General features: G+C 33.0%; 1 protein-coding gene across 1 annotated transcript; it reads left to right on the top strand.

Annotated features, from left to right (window-relative positions):
• Positions 1-4,094: 4,094 nt before the first annotated feature.
• LOC143079047 (uncharacterized) lies at positions 4,095-16,429 on the top strand. The gene is made up of 6 exons (XM_076254182.1): positions 4,095-4,313; positions 5,029-7,630; positions 8,660-8,852; positions 9,195-9,499; positions 10,024-10,254; positions 12,689-16,429. Exons 1-6 carry the CDS (start codon positions 4,131-4,133, stop codon positions 14,686-14,688), a joined length of 5,514 nt encoding a protein of 1,837 aa, XP_076110297.1. The 5' UTR covers positions 4,095-4,130; the 3' UTR covers positions 14,689-16,429.
• The last annotated feature ends 416 nt before the right edge of the window (positions 16,430-16,845 follow it).

The following is a 16,845-nucleotide window of genomic DNA, read 5'->3' as shown; positions in this document are numbered from 1 at the left end:
TTTTAGATATAAAATAAAATTTGTTACCTTACAAATGAACAAACAGCGAACGACATGATCGACTTTCCAAGTAGGGATTCGGTATTATCTCGGTCAAAGGATCCTTTAGATACTTCACTAGGCAATAGATAATAAAACAATCTTATAAATCAAAAAGTAAAATCAAAAATATACTGAATTTCGCGGAAAGTTCAAAACGGAAAGTCCCTAAAAAAATGGCAAAATCAAAAGTTAAAACACATCGAACGAATGGATAACAACTGTAAAATTCATGACTTAATATAGGTGTTTTCTTAGGTTGAAAATGGTGGATTCAATCAGGTTTTATAGATAGCTTAACCTCTCACTTGTATGACAGTCGCATACAATTCCATTATAATGACAACGATGTGTGAACAAAAACAAAAAACCCAGACATAATAGGTTAAAATGTAAAAAATAGAGGTACAGCAGGCAGCATTCTGTTATAATCTTATTCACTATGAAAACAAACAAATATGTAACAAAGAAGCACAAAAGGCATAAAGACAGCGCATAAGCAAAAATAAAAGACAAGAATATAAAAAAAGATAACATAGCACAATAACACAATGACGTGACGTACAAAGTCACGTCATGTAACAAAGAAACACAAAAGGTATATAGACAAAGCACAATAGCAAAAAGGAAAGACACAAATACAAATGTTTCACCATAATACAAAAACACAATGACGGGATGTTTAATTACAGAGCCACGTCAAATGGATATTACCAAAAACCTACGAAACGAAGTATTATTTGATGTAATATTATGAATTTACACTAAAACAGCTAGAAATGTCAGACGAAATCGAAACTGATGTGAAACTGAGCAATTTCAATGTTTCCTATGAAATACCAGAGAAAAGTCAAATTCCATGGACAGTGAAGATAACAATTCTTACACTTGTAGCATAGAGACTGACAATTCCAATGAAAAATGGACAAACGAGGGCATAGGAGGTGTACTTAGTTACGGGCTAGTTGTTGTAAACAAAAATAAGATAAACGGTGGAATAAAACAGGATCATGAATTCAAATAAAAAATATATATGGAGAGCATATTTACCCAGCATGAAACAGCTAGAAATGTCAGACGAAATCGAAACTGATGTGAAACTGAGCAATTTCAATGTTTCCTATGAAATACCAGAGAAAAGTCAAATTCCATGGACAATGAAGATACTAATTCTTACACTTGTAGCATTGAGACTGACAATTCCAATGAAAAATGGACAAACGAGGGCATCGGAGGTGTACTTAGTTACGGGCTATAAAACAGGATCATGAATTCAAATAAAAAATATATATGGAGAGCATATTTACCCAGCATGAAACAGCTAGAAATGTCAGACGAAATCGAAACTGATGTGAAACTGAGCAATTTCAATGTTTCCTATGAAATACCAGAGAAAAGTCAAATTCCATGGACAGTGAAGATAGCAATTCTTACACTTGTAGCATTGAGAATGACAATTCCAATAAAAAATGGACAAACGAGGGCATCGGAGGTGTACTTAGTTACGGGCTATAAAACAGGATCATGAAGTCAAATAAAAAATATATATAGAGAGCATATTTACCCAGCATGAAAGAGCATCAAAAAGAACAATGATGTGACACCATTGAGAATTGAAAATTCATCGTCAACCTGCATATTTTTACACAGTTGTTAAACAGATGGATTATTGTATGCCTAACGTCTAGTGGCAAATGTTTTGTACATATTCATGACTGGAATACACTTATAAAAGATGCAGCAGGCATATGTTCTGTAACATGGGTCGATTATGATAAAGGATTAGAATTTCAATTACAACTGGAAAGTGTGAAATATATTGGATAGAGGTCGATATTTTGCAGCAAGCTACACAAGGACCCCTTAAAGAGTGATTGCAATGGTTTATTCTTTCGTGCACTCTCTACAATCGAGTCCTCGAGTTAACGTCACCATTCGTGACTTTGTATTAGTATTCATACATCATTACCTGCAGAGTCAAACGGACTATCCACTTTTGCTAGTATTCCACTACTAGAATGGATGATAATATTATATTAATCAAACCATTTTTGTTTAAAGATTAAAACACACCATTCTTTAAATGTGTATGTTGTTCGGAAAAAATGAATATGTTTACACCTTATAAAATATTTTGAAGACCGAAATGATAGTTATAGTTTGTTATCTCAAGGATTGTATGTCGAGCTCTGATTAGAACGAAAGTAGTTTTTTTAGAACTCATGTAACGCTTAGATAATAAATCTATTATTGGATCAAAAGATATTGTAAGTAATAAAGATCTACTGACAACAGGAAGTTTAAATCAAATTTATTTTGAAGAATAGAATATACACTTTTTGTATTGTTCAGAATAATGACTATACCACCTTTAAATGCTTTAAAAGTTTCTTACTATCATCTACTGTATTCAAAGACTACGTGGGAAATAAAACCAGGGAATTAGATGCCAGTGGAATAGTATACAAGTAAATATATTTTCTTGCAAGTTAGATAAAAATCAGAAGTGAGCATTGTGTACAAGTTATGTCCACGATCGGAACCAGATATATAGCATTCAGTATTTATTGAAAAACGAAAATGTGACTCGTCCGAAGCGTTTTCCTTGATTTATAAATCTTTGAAAGCCTATGAAGAATACGAACCGAAACAGTTCAAGACCTATATGACCAAAAAATACTCCAAAAAATAATAAACTTTATCTCAGGTCAACTTTGCCTGAGGTCGTTAATTTTTTTTATTAAAATTTGTAATTTATAAATGGACACATTAAGAAAGGTATGTATAAAATCATGTGAGGGCCAAAGTACTGACTGTTGAGCTTATGATACCCTCGGGGCTTGGTAGTCCACCAGCACCGGTATAGACCTGGGCAGGTGCTGTAAAATTAACTTTTATTAGGAATGCTCACAGCCGAATTTTTGAGTTCCAAGGATGTAGAATAACCGAAACCGTTGAATTATAGCTATGTGACAAAAAAGAACAATGTTTATAAAATGTGAAATTAGAATAATACGGAGTGTGTTGATGTTATTTAATCAATGTTATGTGTTAATATGTTACATATAAAAAAAATATTCTGATATGAAGTCTATAACATAGTTTACTGGACTTATCGGGTTAAGTCGTACGCAAGGAAATCACCATCATTTATTCTTTTATTTATTTTTGTTTTTGTTTTGATGAACAATATTGATAAAACCACTACTTTCGGCGGCATATTTTACAATGAACATATTTAGTAGTGATAACAAAATTAAGCCTTCCTTAATCCAGAAATGCATTAAAACTATTGCAGATTCGAAAGAATTTCCTTGATTTGAATAACGGATTTTGACAGTTCATTCTTTCTTACTCCGTTTGGGGATTTTCATCTATTTTTAAATTAAATTTAGTTTATATTTAGCATTTAAATTAAGGTTATATTACTATGTAATCACCTTCCTTGTGTTTAACATTTTAAAATTTTATACATTTCATTATGATTATTTCCCTTTATGAAGTTGGGAATTTTCTACTTTCGATTCTGAAAAAGGAAGTATTTAGTTGGTAAGCTGCTTTATATATATTAGTTATTAGAATTCTCTAAAAATTACAAAATGATTTATTTTAAAACCAATGACAATTATCACTATCATTTAAATACAATGCCATCATTTTTCTCACTTCTCACTAAATTGGCTTACATAGTTTCAAGACGATCTTTAAAGTTTATTGTTTATTTATGTGTTAACAGATTGCTATCGCATTGCCATACGGTACCCCACATCTCCATGTCTTTTCAAATGTGCATTATTACCGTGAAAGCGATTAAAAGAAACGGTGGATTTAATTTTGGATTAAACATGTAAAGCAGAAAGCTATAATGATTTCTATCTGTTTTTCTTTTCCTTCTCATCGTTAAATGTTTGTACCCTCTTTAAGGCTCTTACGAGTGAAAAGTTTGGACAGTTACCATCAAACTCATGTGTTCATATATCTGTTTGTTGAGAGGGTTTTCGGATGGTACAAACAGTGCTGAATGCTATATAAACACACACAATCTTTCAGAATCACAGACTTTTTAAAAAACAACCAACCCTCTGTATGAAATGGATGAAGACGAAGAAGAAGACAATCTTGCGACAGGGATGATGTGCAATGGACGGAAGATCAAACACTCCAAAATTTCTTTCATATGGGGATCTCCTTTACACAGGATGACAGATGTCCACGAAACCGATCCATATGATACTATTGATCTGGACGATACTAATTCGAAATCAGCCAGTGACGTTAGTATGCAAATTAATAATTACTTGCAATAAAATTACAGGTAAAAATTGATCCATTTAAAACCCAAAAATAAGTGCAATTGAAATAAAGTATCATCAACACAAAAGATATAAAAATCAAATAAAGAGTTCATTTGTATGGTTACCATGGTTACATGTGTAATATTTCATATTTAATCATGAAAATTAATGCAATGATTACCAACTGCTTTCAGTTGCAATTTATTTTAATTTTTACACATGCTTCTATTAACTCCATGGTAGATGCTTATTTCAATTGTTATGAAGAGTACAAGAAATATAAAAATAAACAAAAAATATAAGTCCCTATTTAAAATGCACTGTTTTATATACTGGGTACTATGCTATTAATATTCTCCCATTTAGTCAAATATCATCAGAACAATGGTATGACCAACTGGTTTGGTTTCAAAGGTATCTTAGTATTTGTTTATGGTCAAAGACTTCAACATATTAAAAATTTTACCAACGCATTCTCTAGTATTTATTGAAAACAATGATGTAAACGAAAACCTGTATACCATTGTTTTCCAGTAAAAAAAAAACAGCAATAAAAATCTACACATGATAACTTAATTTTCAAGAAAAATATTTTAACATTTCTCCTTCGAAAAGATATTGCAATAAAAATGACAAGTGTCAAAACTAATAATGGCTGAATGCTATCTTCTAATTTGATTATATTGTTATACAGAACCAGAAAACCAAATTTACGCCTAACCTTATAAACTCTGAAGAAGAATCAAAATACCATTCCGACTCTGAAAATTCACAGAACACTTTTGCTTTATTTGGATACGATAACCTTGGGGATCTAGATACTTCTGACGAAGAGACCAGTGAAATGAAACCAGATAAACCCAACACTAAGTTTCAAAGGGAAAACCAAAGAAATCACAAAGACCGTAACTGGTTGCTTGACAAAGTAAATGTTATTCCAGCATATGTGCATCCGGGTGCAACAGCAGAGCGTGATGAGGATCATACTGAACGCACCCCTCAAACACAAGATAACTGTCCGGTGACGAATTCAACAAATTTTATATCGACCACAGAGGACGAAAATACGAGCGTCGAACTGGACGAACAGCAGAATAACACCATGAAAATGAATTCCAGCAATGAATTAAGTCACTACAAATATAGTCAGGGAATAAACGATAATAAGACATGTAAGACAAATGATGACAAATGCTCCCATGAAATTACATATCCTGTAAAAACAACATCCTTGAAAGAGCAATCCAATATGGAAGAACATGAACTAAAGACGATAAACAATGTTGGGAACGATCCTTCATCAACACAATCATACAACGAAGGATTACAAACGAAACAATTAGATGTCGCTTCAAGTGAAGAAGAAAGTGAAGAAGTATTGATAACTGAATTTGAAAACCGAACAGAATATGATCACCTTCAAAGGTCGTCTCGTGTAAAAGATAGTGATATGAGCGAAAACACTATGGAAAATTATGTTTTGGAAACAACAACTCAATCAGAAATGGGAACAGATACCAACAAGAATCTTATCAACCAGACACTGGAAAATAAAGACGAGATAAATGATCAACAGCAAATAAATGCAGCTACAAGAGCATTTAGTGAAGACGAGGTTATGGAGGCGCCTACTGAAATGCAGAGACAAGAGCAGTACTCGAATTCAATTGAATTTTCCTCTCTGAAAACTGAGCATGATGTAGAAATGTTGGCATTATCCCACACTGAAAATAAGTTAAAGCAAACATTAAATGAGAACGGAAATGAATCAAAATCCGAAAACAAAATGTTAGTATTTGAAGAGAAATTATGTTCTTTAAATGATGAACCATTTAATAAAACAGAACATGATATCAAATCGGAATTATCGCTTAGCTTTTCAGCAGACATGAAAAAGAATGCAAGTCTTATAGATGGAAAGAACAATCTAAACTTCACCAAGTCATCTACACAGACGATTTCGGATAATGAGAACTTACAGGAAAATCGTTTAACACGTGGTACTGCTGAGAAATTCGGTCAAAGGAAAGGAAAAGATGATCATATTAGAAAAGGAAACAATATGTTTCACTGTAATATAAATCCTTCTTCTGTTAACGTTAGCCATTCCTTTCAAGAGCATGCGCAATTAGGTAAGAAATACAAGACACCAGTAGTGAAAAAAGAATTCGATAATTCTGTAAACTTTATGAAAGATTTGTGTCTTATCGGATCAATGAACTTACAAAAAAGCAAAAGCCCACAAGTTGATAAACAGAATTTAAACAAAGCTTCAGAGTCGAAAATGTCTCCATCGATTGAAAAAGACATCGAATTAGAAAACGTTATGCCTACCTATGGAAATACCATATCAAATCACAGACATTCTCCCAAAGATAAAAAGTCAACGGAACTATTGTACAACAATGAAAACATTGAAAGCGTCTCAGTTGGGGATGCATATGACATTTTGGAAGCTACTGAAGAAACTAAGCAACGCGATGAGTCAGAGGAGAATACATGTAAGCAATCATTTATGATAAGACATTTTGGAAATAAAGACGAATTGAACGAAGGTCATCGTAGAAGTGCATTTGACAAATTAGGACAATTAAAATCAAGTTCGTTTGGAGGAAAAGAAAGCATCGAATTGAAGTATAAAACTCGATGCAGGGAAATAGAGCTGTCTAAAACTCAAAGGCATGTTTCCAAAACAAATAAGTCTTTATCCAATCATTATGAAAGCGAAGACGGATCATCACAGTATGGTGCATGGGAACGTCGGGGATTTCAAAATGTGACAGCGGAACATTCATTTGAGATGCAAGCAAATCAGCTTTGGAGCCCGGGATCAAATCAGTCCATGAATCTAGATGGATATGACCCATGGCATCCAGAATACAACCAGATGTCCTCGATGCATTATCCTCATCCCCAACATCCGCATACAACGAATTTTTCACATAATGAATCAAATTCTTCTCAAGAGTCAATACAACCAAAGCACAACGAAGCAAGACGTTCTTTTCACAATCCAGAGTATTCTAATTCCCAAGAAAATAAAATGTATGATCATGGTTATTCTAAATATCCAGAAAGCAGTGGTCATTTGACAGAATGGCAAAGCGGTTCTACCGAACAAGACGAGGATTTCACCCACAGCATGCAAAATAACCAACTCATGAAGTCTGGTAATGAACAACTTTGGAAATCAAAGGACAATTTTTCCAATAATCCTATTTCAAATGAACCTCTAGTTAGAGGGCACAGAAGTCAAGGACGACGGTCTTGGTATACCACTGAGCATTCGTCAGAAGGTAATACTTTTTTTCCAAAGTTTTTTTCGTCGATAAATTTTCGAGATAGTCTGATTACATGCTCTGTTAAATTCTTTAAACGTATAATTCATAAACAGAAGAATAAAAGAAATTTGAATTATATATAAAGATGTTGAAATTGAATTTTATTTTTGCTTTTACTAAATTATGGTTTCCGTACTATGAATATAAGATATGCATTTAAGTTGAGACTGAAAAAGTAAACTCAACATAGCGTCCTGTTGCAAAATAATCATCTGTTGGTTTATTTTGAATCTTTGGAGTTTTTAAACTGTTCATCCAGATTTAGTCGAAATTTTGTAAAACATTTGGTTCACTTTTAAAAAAGGAGTAATAATATTTAATATTGAATTTTTGTTTTATTATTTTCTTAACACGTATCAAACTTTCAAAACATTTAGCGTTCGAAACGTTTGGTTGATTACCATAAGTTGGTGTAAAGATCACTATTTTGATCTGAAAACGTCCATATTGACCAGTACTGAATTGACTTCAAGCATATTTTCTGAACAGTACTGAACTGAGAGCAGTGTAAAAGTTAGAAAGTTGACTGTAAAACTGAACATGAATGCACAATATTTTTTTTCAAATTCTTCAGAAGATGTTAAGATGAAAATGACCGTTTATGTTGAAAAATCTTTTACTAAAGTGCATTATATATAAACTCATCATAGATACCATGATTGAATTTTTTTTATTTGCGCCAGACGCGCGTTTCGTCTACAAAAGACTCGTCAGTGACGCTCGAATAAAAAAATGTTGAGAAGGCCAAATAGATATACTATAGTTGCACGGTATTTTCAGACCTAAGAATTATAACATTATCAGTTTAACATTGAAAACAAAATCAATTTTATTCACATACAATATGACCTGATTTGTTCTCATATGTTATCAACATTTTCGGAAACATCCTGTGTTGATTCTATATAAAAATTATTCGGTTTCATTCGAATGATTTATTAATAATAATAATATTTTTACATTTTTGTTTTTATTGACTTGCAGGCGACTGCCAGTGTTCTCGTTGTATGATAAAACAACACCTTTCAGGTTTGACCGAATTTATGGAAAAAATGGGATATGAAGTTAAAAATGTTTCAGGAGATGGAAATTGTCTGTTTGCTGCAATTGTTGATCAACTTAGAATTAATGGTGACTTCTCCTATACAGCTGATCGACTTCGAAAAAAAGCAGTGCAGTAAGTATGTGGAAGCGTAATATGTTTATAAAAAAAGTGAAATCACAAAAATACTAAACTCGGAGGAAAATTCAAAAAGGAAAGTTCCTAATCAAATGGCAAAATAAAAGGCTCAAAAACTTCAAGTGAATGTATATTTGCTTATCAAGAAAAGTTTATACAGTTTTAATTTAAAATGTTTCATAAACCAACATTTCAAAGGTTTATTTTTTTGTTTTTGTTTGTTTTAATTAATTTAGCAATAAGTAAATCAATTCTGATTATATAGATATATCTTACCATACATTTATAACAGGATGGAGTTGAGCGTCAGCTTTAAATGTCATACATTATTGTCTTCAGATTTCTTCGAGAAAAACCTCATGTTGATGATGAAACACACATGGAAGCATTTCTGACAAATGAAACGTGGGAAGAATATCTTTTAAAGATGGAGATTGATGGTCAGTGGGGAGATGATATTATACTGAGAGGCATTTCAGAAATGACTGGCAGGAAAATAGTGGTGTATAGTTCTTTCATGTCTATGACTGAATTGACACCAACGAATCTTTTTGAGGAAGAAAAGTTATATATTGGGCACATAAGAACTATGATGCATTTCGTCAGTCTGAGACCAAGATCTTGGGAATATTGCTGGCCTTTACGTAAGTAAAACTTTTACCAGGTTGGCAAAAGAATGACAAGAAATATATGTTAACGTCAATGAGACAGCAACTAAGACATAAGGAAAACAGAAAAGACTTCTACAGATCAACAAAAGATCCTGTATTGATTTCTAAATGCTAAAGTTTACACGTGTTTATAAAAGCACAGATACATTGTATCAATCTTGTAAAAACATAGTGCGGATATTTTCTAATGCTTTATTGTGTTAAAGAATTTTTTCTACAGCAATATTTCATGACACAGTTTAGATTATAACTGTCATATTCCTGACTTGGTACAGGCATTTTCTTATGTAGACAATAACTATATAGATATAGGAAGGTGTGGTATGAATACCAATGAGACAACTCTCCATCAAAGTAACAACCCATAAAATAGACCCTTATAGGTCATTATATGTATAGATACTTAAAATATTCAATGTTTCTTTTTTTTTTTAAATTGGAGTTCTTTGTACACTTGTTATGCAATTGTTACTTGTGTCTTTTCGTCCGTTCAATAGGAGCACAAATTCGACGAGGTACACAGATTATCAATAACGGAAATCTGGATTTAACCATTGCTGCTTCTGTGGCTGAGGAAGGTACTAAGAAAATTGCCAACTTGAGAGAATATATGAACGCTGGTAAATTTGAGCATTTTCAGAAAGAAAAAGAGGAAATAGATGAGATTTTACGTATTTGTAGAACACCAAGACAAACAGGAGCAGATACATATTTCAAAGATACATTAGGTAAATAGTGTTTAACTGCTGAACTTTCTAAGCATTTCATCTATAGGTGATATTTTTACATGAGGTAGCAATTAAAGTTTATATAATTTGAAAATACAGTTTTTAGAATCAGTAAACTTTTTCATGTTATGTATTTTTGTCCCCCGTTTGTAGCCCAACTGGGAATGTGGTTACGGTCTCCGTCTGTCTAACACACGTGGACATAACTACGGTTTCTGTTTGGCCGATACACATCAATTATGAGAGACCGTTTGATATAAAGGTTTTGTACCTTGATCTCAATATATCTTCATTTTGATTTGACGTTTTTATACGCTCGTCAAAATTTTGACGGGACGTATTATGGTATACAAATGTCCGGTGTCCGTCCGTCCGTCTGTCCGTCCGTCCGTCTGTCCGGCGTAAACATGTCGCACCGTAACTTGAGAACGACTTATCCAAATTTCATGAAACTTAACATAGTTGTTTCTTATGATGGTCAAATGATCTGTATACTTTTTGGTGAAAATAAGATTAAAACTTTTTTGAGTTACGGCACTTTGTAACTAAAACAGGGGTGTGTTTTTTTTTCACATGTCGCACCGTATCTCAAAAACGATTCTTGATTATGGCTTAAAACTTTAAACACTTCTTAGTTATATTAATCTTAATATCTGTATACTTTTTGGTGATGATTCAAAATTTTATTTTTGAGTTATTGAGTATTTTGTAAAAAATGGGGAGGTTTTTTTTACATGTCACACCATATCTCAAAAACGATTTATGATTATTGCTTAAAACTTTACACATGTCTTTGTTATATTAATCTGAAGATCTGTATACTTTTTGGTGATGATTCAAAATTTCATTTTTGAGTTATTGAGTATTTTGTAAAAAGAGGGAGGGTTTTTTTACATGTTGTGCCGTATCTCAAAAACAGTTTATGATTATTGCTTAAAACTTTACACACTTTTTTGTTATATTAATCAAAAGATCTGTATACTTTTTGGTGATGATTCAAAACTTTATTTTGGAGTTATTGAGTATTTTGTTAAACAGGGGAGGTTTTTTTTACATGTCACGCCGTATCTCAAAAATAATTTTTGATTATTGCTTAAAAATTTACACACTTCTTTGTTATATTAATCTAAAGATCTGTATACTTTTTGGTTTTGATTCAAAATTTTATTTTAGTGAAATTTAGTTTTTTGTAAAAAAAAAACAGGGTTGGGGATTTCACATGTCCCGCCGTGTCTCAAAAACAATATATGGTTATTGCTTAAAAATTTCTCAGAAACTATTTATGATTATTGCATAAAACTTCCACACAAGACGTCGGGCGTATCGTGCGCTCATGGCGCAGCTGTTTATTTATTTAAGTAACAGGATTTTTTTTAGTATTGTAACAATGAAATCTTGTTGACAAAACTCTGCAACCATTTTACAAAAATCTCTGATACTTGGTAGGATTATTAATCATCATGTGTAGTTGACGACATTGCGACACCATTTTGATTCGATCACTTTTATGGGAGAAATTGGACTTTGAATTATTGTTACAATTACACCTTTTGAATGCAATTCCTCTGATTCCCTTTTCGTTACGCTCACATACTTGGTTTTTTATTAAAGTAATTGTTACAGGGTCTTTCGTTAAAACAGTATCATAAATTATAATTTACTTATTTGAAACTGAAAAACTTCACGATTAAAAATGTCAAATACTTTTTTTCATATTCATTAAATCAAAATCATTAATGTCTCTATTTATGCAGTTGACTAATGGCATTTTAGGTGTCGAGCTTTTGTAATTTACCTTTCCTTCAAAAATCTAACATAAAAATTATTACTTACACTTGCAATTGGTTTCGTAAAAAAGGACAAACACCGACAAGGTAAAAGCAAATATCCAATTATAAAAAAGTATATTATGGTGGTTTCAATTAGCACCCCCCCCCCCCCCCCCGTTATCTTGAGGATACCCAATGTGTATTCGCATTTTATCTGAAGACTTAAAAGTTGTCAGAAATAATTCCATAAACTAAGCGTCATTACCACTTTATCCAGTCTTCAACGATATATGTGTCACAGATGAAAATGGCTTGCAGTTATAATTCAATCCCCCTTTTGTTATCCATTTCTGGTCCCTTGAATGTTTTAATAACATCACAAAGGGTGGCACTGTCGGAGCAAGACTGTTGTCGTGAGTATCTCGAAGGTTGCAACTGTTGAAGAATTTTATAGTGTGCGAGATCTCCACGAATTAATAAGGTTCGTAATGATCATTCTTCTGTTTCTGTATAGTGTTTGTGAACTATTGTTTTGCCTTTTTTTCTGCGTTCATTGTGATTCAGTTGTTTATTTTATTCCATTTAATAATCATGTTTTATCTGCCAGTGGATGATTCAATCCTGTTTTTTTAATAAAGTCTTATTGTTCTTTTTTATTCCTTTAGAAACGATGAACGCCTTGGTCAAACAGAAATTTGAAGTGGACACAATAAGTGGCATCCCAATGGTTCATCTTTCATATCTGCTAAAACTCCTGGTTAAACCGAAATTTTTTACTAGTTTGCAAGAACATTTCGAAAGTATATTTGAAAGTGATAAGGAATTTATTACTAGAATAGGAAGCGGTTCGTTGGGTTTAGACAGTAATATGATGGATTTTACAGCAGCTATGCAACATTTTGAAATACTTGAAAATAGGACACCTAAAGATAAAAATCTAGCATCGCTTACATTTGTTATGAAAATGCCAAAAAGCTTTTGTCCTATACTGGAAAGAAGTGGAGATCAAGAATTCGATCTTTTAGGAACAAGTGTAATGTTTGATGATAGAGATACACTTCCGGGATACACACGTTTACGACCGACAAACACCACTGCCTGGACTGGGTGCATAGAGTGGTTAAATGGTCAACAAGCGTTTTTACGTACGTTGCGAAACAAAGGTAAACCAATACTTCCAGAAAAGACTGGAAGAGTCATTTTTAAAACTTTTGAAGGACTTGATTGTGATTTTTGGCCACACCAAGCACGCAATTGGACAAAACAGAATCCAGTTTCAGGTTGGCCTTCTGCAGAAAGAATAAAAGAGGCCGCTGAAAAAGGGTGTACAGTCATAAAACGTGCACATGAATTCAGTGAAAATCCAGACATAGAATTTCAGTTTATATTCAATGAAGCAGAACACGTTTTAGTTGGGTCTTTTAGTGATTCGATGATGCATTGTTTTCGTGTATTTAAGGCACTCGTAGACCATCACACAAGAATTCTTAACGTAAGGCTGAAAACATATAGTCTTTTGACAACCATGTTTTATTGTAGTGAAGTAATTCCACAGCATGCATGGTCTTCCAATCCAGGAGGTTGTATTATGTATAAAGTTGCTTGGTTGTCACAGAGGATTGCGGAGCAAAATCTTCCAAATTACTTTATTCCAGAAAATAACATGATAGAGCACGTAGAAGATGAAGACCTGCGGAACCTACAATACCGTTTACAGCCTTTACGGTGGTTTCCATTTGCATCCGTTTACTTCTTACTAGAAAGTCATTCGTTTATAACTTTGCCGGTAATAGATCAGTTGGAATCATCGATAGAAGATTATAAAAGGTCAAAGGACAAACACAAATTAGTTGAAGCCGTGTTCGTTCCAATTTGTTTTAAATTAGCTACAAATAGCATGAGGACCAAAGTTCTCATTTTTTACAACCAAGCTTTGCAATACCTTGAAGCAGGTTTTGAAGAGACAGTCGATGTTGCTGATAACGAGTCCTGTACAACGTTTGAAGATTTCATACAAACGTTTCTGACTTCATTCAGTGACACAGACAGTATATTACCATTCGCACAAGTAGTGGATAAAGTAAGGAAGACGAATATATGTCGGGTTTTACTGGCAAATAAGGCTTCCATGCCTATTTCCGCCATTCTAGGTGAGGAATATACAGGTGATTGGGGTCGAGTATACGTTGACATCACCGACGACAAGTGGAATTCTATATATGACCTTACTGGTCAACTAGCGATAGGAGGAGAATTTGAAGAATGCGCCGAAATTCTCCGTTGTTCAATTTCCGTCCTTCAGAAAGATTTGCAAAGTGACGAAGCCAACCATGATGAGATCACGGATGATGACTCTATAAAGCAGATAAAACGGTCTAGATATAAGCAAGTTTACTATTCTTTGCGGTACTTAGTTACATTTTACAAACACTTGTCAAAATGCTATGACGAAATGGACAAGATAGAATTATTCCAAGAACATATCTATGACTATGAAGAAATCGTAGGCCGCATAGATAGCCGCATACACTATGAACATGTGGCGAAATTATATCGACAGTTGGGTAACCAAGAAAAGGCAAAGGAATTGGAAGTAAAAATGAAATCGATTAAAAGTGATGAAGATCAAGGTGGGACGAGACTTATGATTCTAATCAGAACGTGATATTCAAAGCAAAAAAAGTTTCGTCGTCTGCGTAGAAGTATACTGACTAATGATACGATCACCCAGATTGTTGTCAGCCTACGTAGAAGTAATACAGAAGAAATTTTACGTTCCAAAGTATGAAAGTTTATTGTACAGTAACGAAATATATGAACGTATATATAAATTCAAGTTTCCTGGTCATCATTACTTTCATTCATTAAAAGTAGTTAAACTTGCCATATTTCCGGCCCCCAGCTATATTCATACAGTCTGTGCTATTTTTTTTTTTTTATTTTGACAGAAAACTACATTTACTCTGATGATATATTAAACTCCATTTCTTCGCCTGTATAGTAATAAAAATAATCATATAGAAATATGTCCCTATATAAAAAAAAATATTTGATTGATTTCTTGAAGTAAGGGCCATCGCAAACGATATTATTCAGAATGTCATAATCTGACTTGACAATTGCATATTAAGACGAAACCTAGTGTGAAATTCGAAGTTTAAAATCACATGCAAGTTTTAAGAAATATCTTTTTTGAGAGGAGTTTAATGAAAACCTATATACAGGAACAAGATCGATTTCCTGTCAAGTATTGTTCTTTGACCACCATTTTTTAATAGCTGCAGTATATATAAAAAAAAGTCAGTCAGCTTAGATTTTATGAAATTGGGTATTTACTTCAGACATATCCTGATTATTCCTGCTGACGAAATATAGAAAGAAATTCAAAACAGTGTGGCTGTGGCCATTGATTGACACATTAAATTCATCCATTGATTGGGACAATTTACGTGAACATTTGTCTGTAATGACCACTGTTAACGACGAACCTACGATAGACATTTAAACTGTGTGGTCACCAAAGGTTTCTTAACGCCTTTAATTATAAAATAATTCGAAAAATTAATCAGGAATAACCTTTAAGTTTTGATTTATATAATTGGTATAAATCAAAACATCGTGTTATTTCTGATTAATTTTTCGAACTACTTTATTAAGGTGTTGAGAACCTTTGGTGACCCCATAGTTTAAGTGTCTTTAAAAATTACATAGTGAGCAGTGGTCGTTACATACAAACGTTCACCTAAATTGTCCCAGTCAATGGATGAATTTAATGTGTCAATCAATGGCCACAGCCACACTGTTTTGAATTTCATTCTATAAAACTGTAATCCCTACTAGTAAATGTTTGTTTATCGGAATTAATTATTTGAATGTGAATATCAGAATATCAATACTTTTAAAAATTGAAATCCTTGAGAATAAAATTAAGAATGGAAATGGAGAATGTGTCAAGGACACAACAACCCACCCAAACAACAGAAAACAGCCGAAGGCCACCAATGGGTCTTCAATACAACGAGAGGATCCCGCACCCGGAGGCAAGCTTCAACTGGCCCCTAAACAAAAATGTGTACTAGTTCATTCTGAACTCCAAAATATATAAATGAACTACAATTAAAAACCATACAAGACTAACAAAGGCCAGATGCTTCAGACTTGGGACAGGTGCTAAAGTGCCTTGATTTTCAGTCTTTAATCCAAATAATAATGCAAGAACGTACTTTATTCATAAGTTATTTTGTTAGGTATTGTCTATACTTTTGTATGATTTTTTTGTAACACATATCATAGAAATTTGCAAGATTATTTTTTCTGTTTTGTAATATTGTAATCAAAATATGGTAAATTGTATATATTGGTAAAGATGTTAAATATAATAATCAGTATTTTTTATGAATAAAATTCCTGTGATAATTTTGAGTTTGTCTATTAATTGTCACACTGCAGAAATGGGACGATATTTTGCACATGGCACGTGTATTTTTCTTATAGTATCGATCGTTCGCACTCACTGGAAAATACTCTTGATTTAAAACTCTAGAACCCAGATTTAGAAATTCATTTTCTTAAAAAAAAATAGTTGAAAATCAAGGCAATAATGATAAGTGAATTTTTGGTGTCTGTATGAACTCAGCGTCGAAGATGCCGAATAAAAGGCATCATCATAAAAGCTTGCAGTCCGATGCCTCGTGTACAGAGAGCACCATGCTCTCTTCACAGTAAGAACCCTTGCAACAACGCATCAAGGGGTACGTAGGTGGCTTGTTACAAATTTCTGTCCCAATACAGTATACCCCCATTTTGCAACGGTAGTGTAAAT

The sequence above is a fragment of the Mytilus galloprovincialis genome, chromosome 6, assembly GCF_965363235.1.
Source record: "Mytilus galloprovincialis chromosome 6, xbMytGall1.hap1.1, whole genome shotgun sequence".
Taxonomy (NCBI): Eukaryota; Metazoa; Mollusca; class Bivalvia; order Mytilida; family Mytilidae; genus Mytilus; species Mytilus galloprovincialis.
Note: the sequence above shows the minus strand (reverse complement) of the source record. Positions and strands in the feature narration are given on the sequence as shown.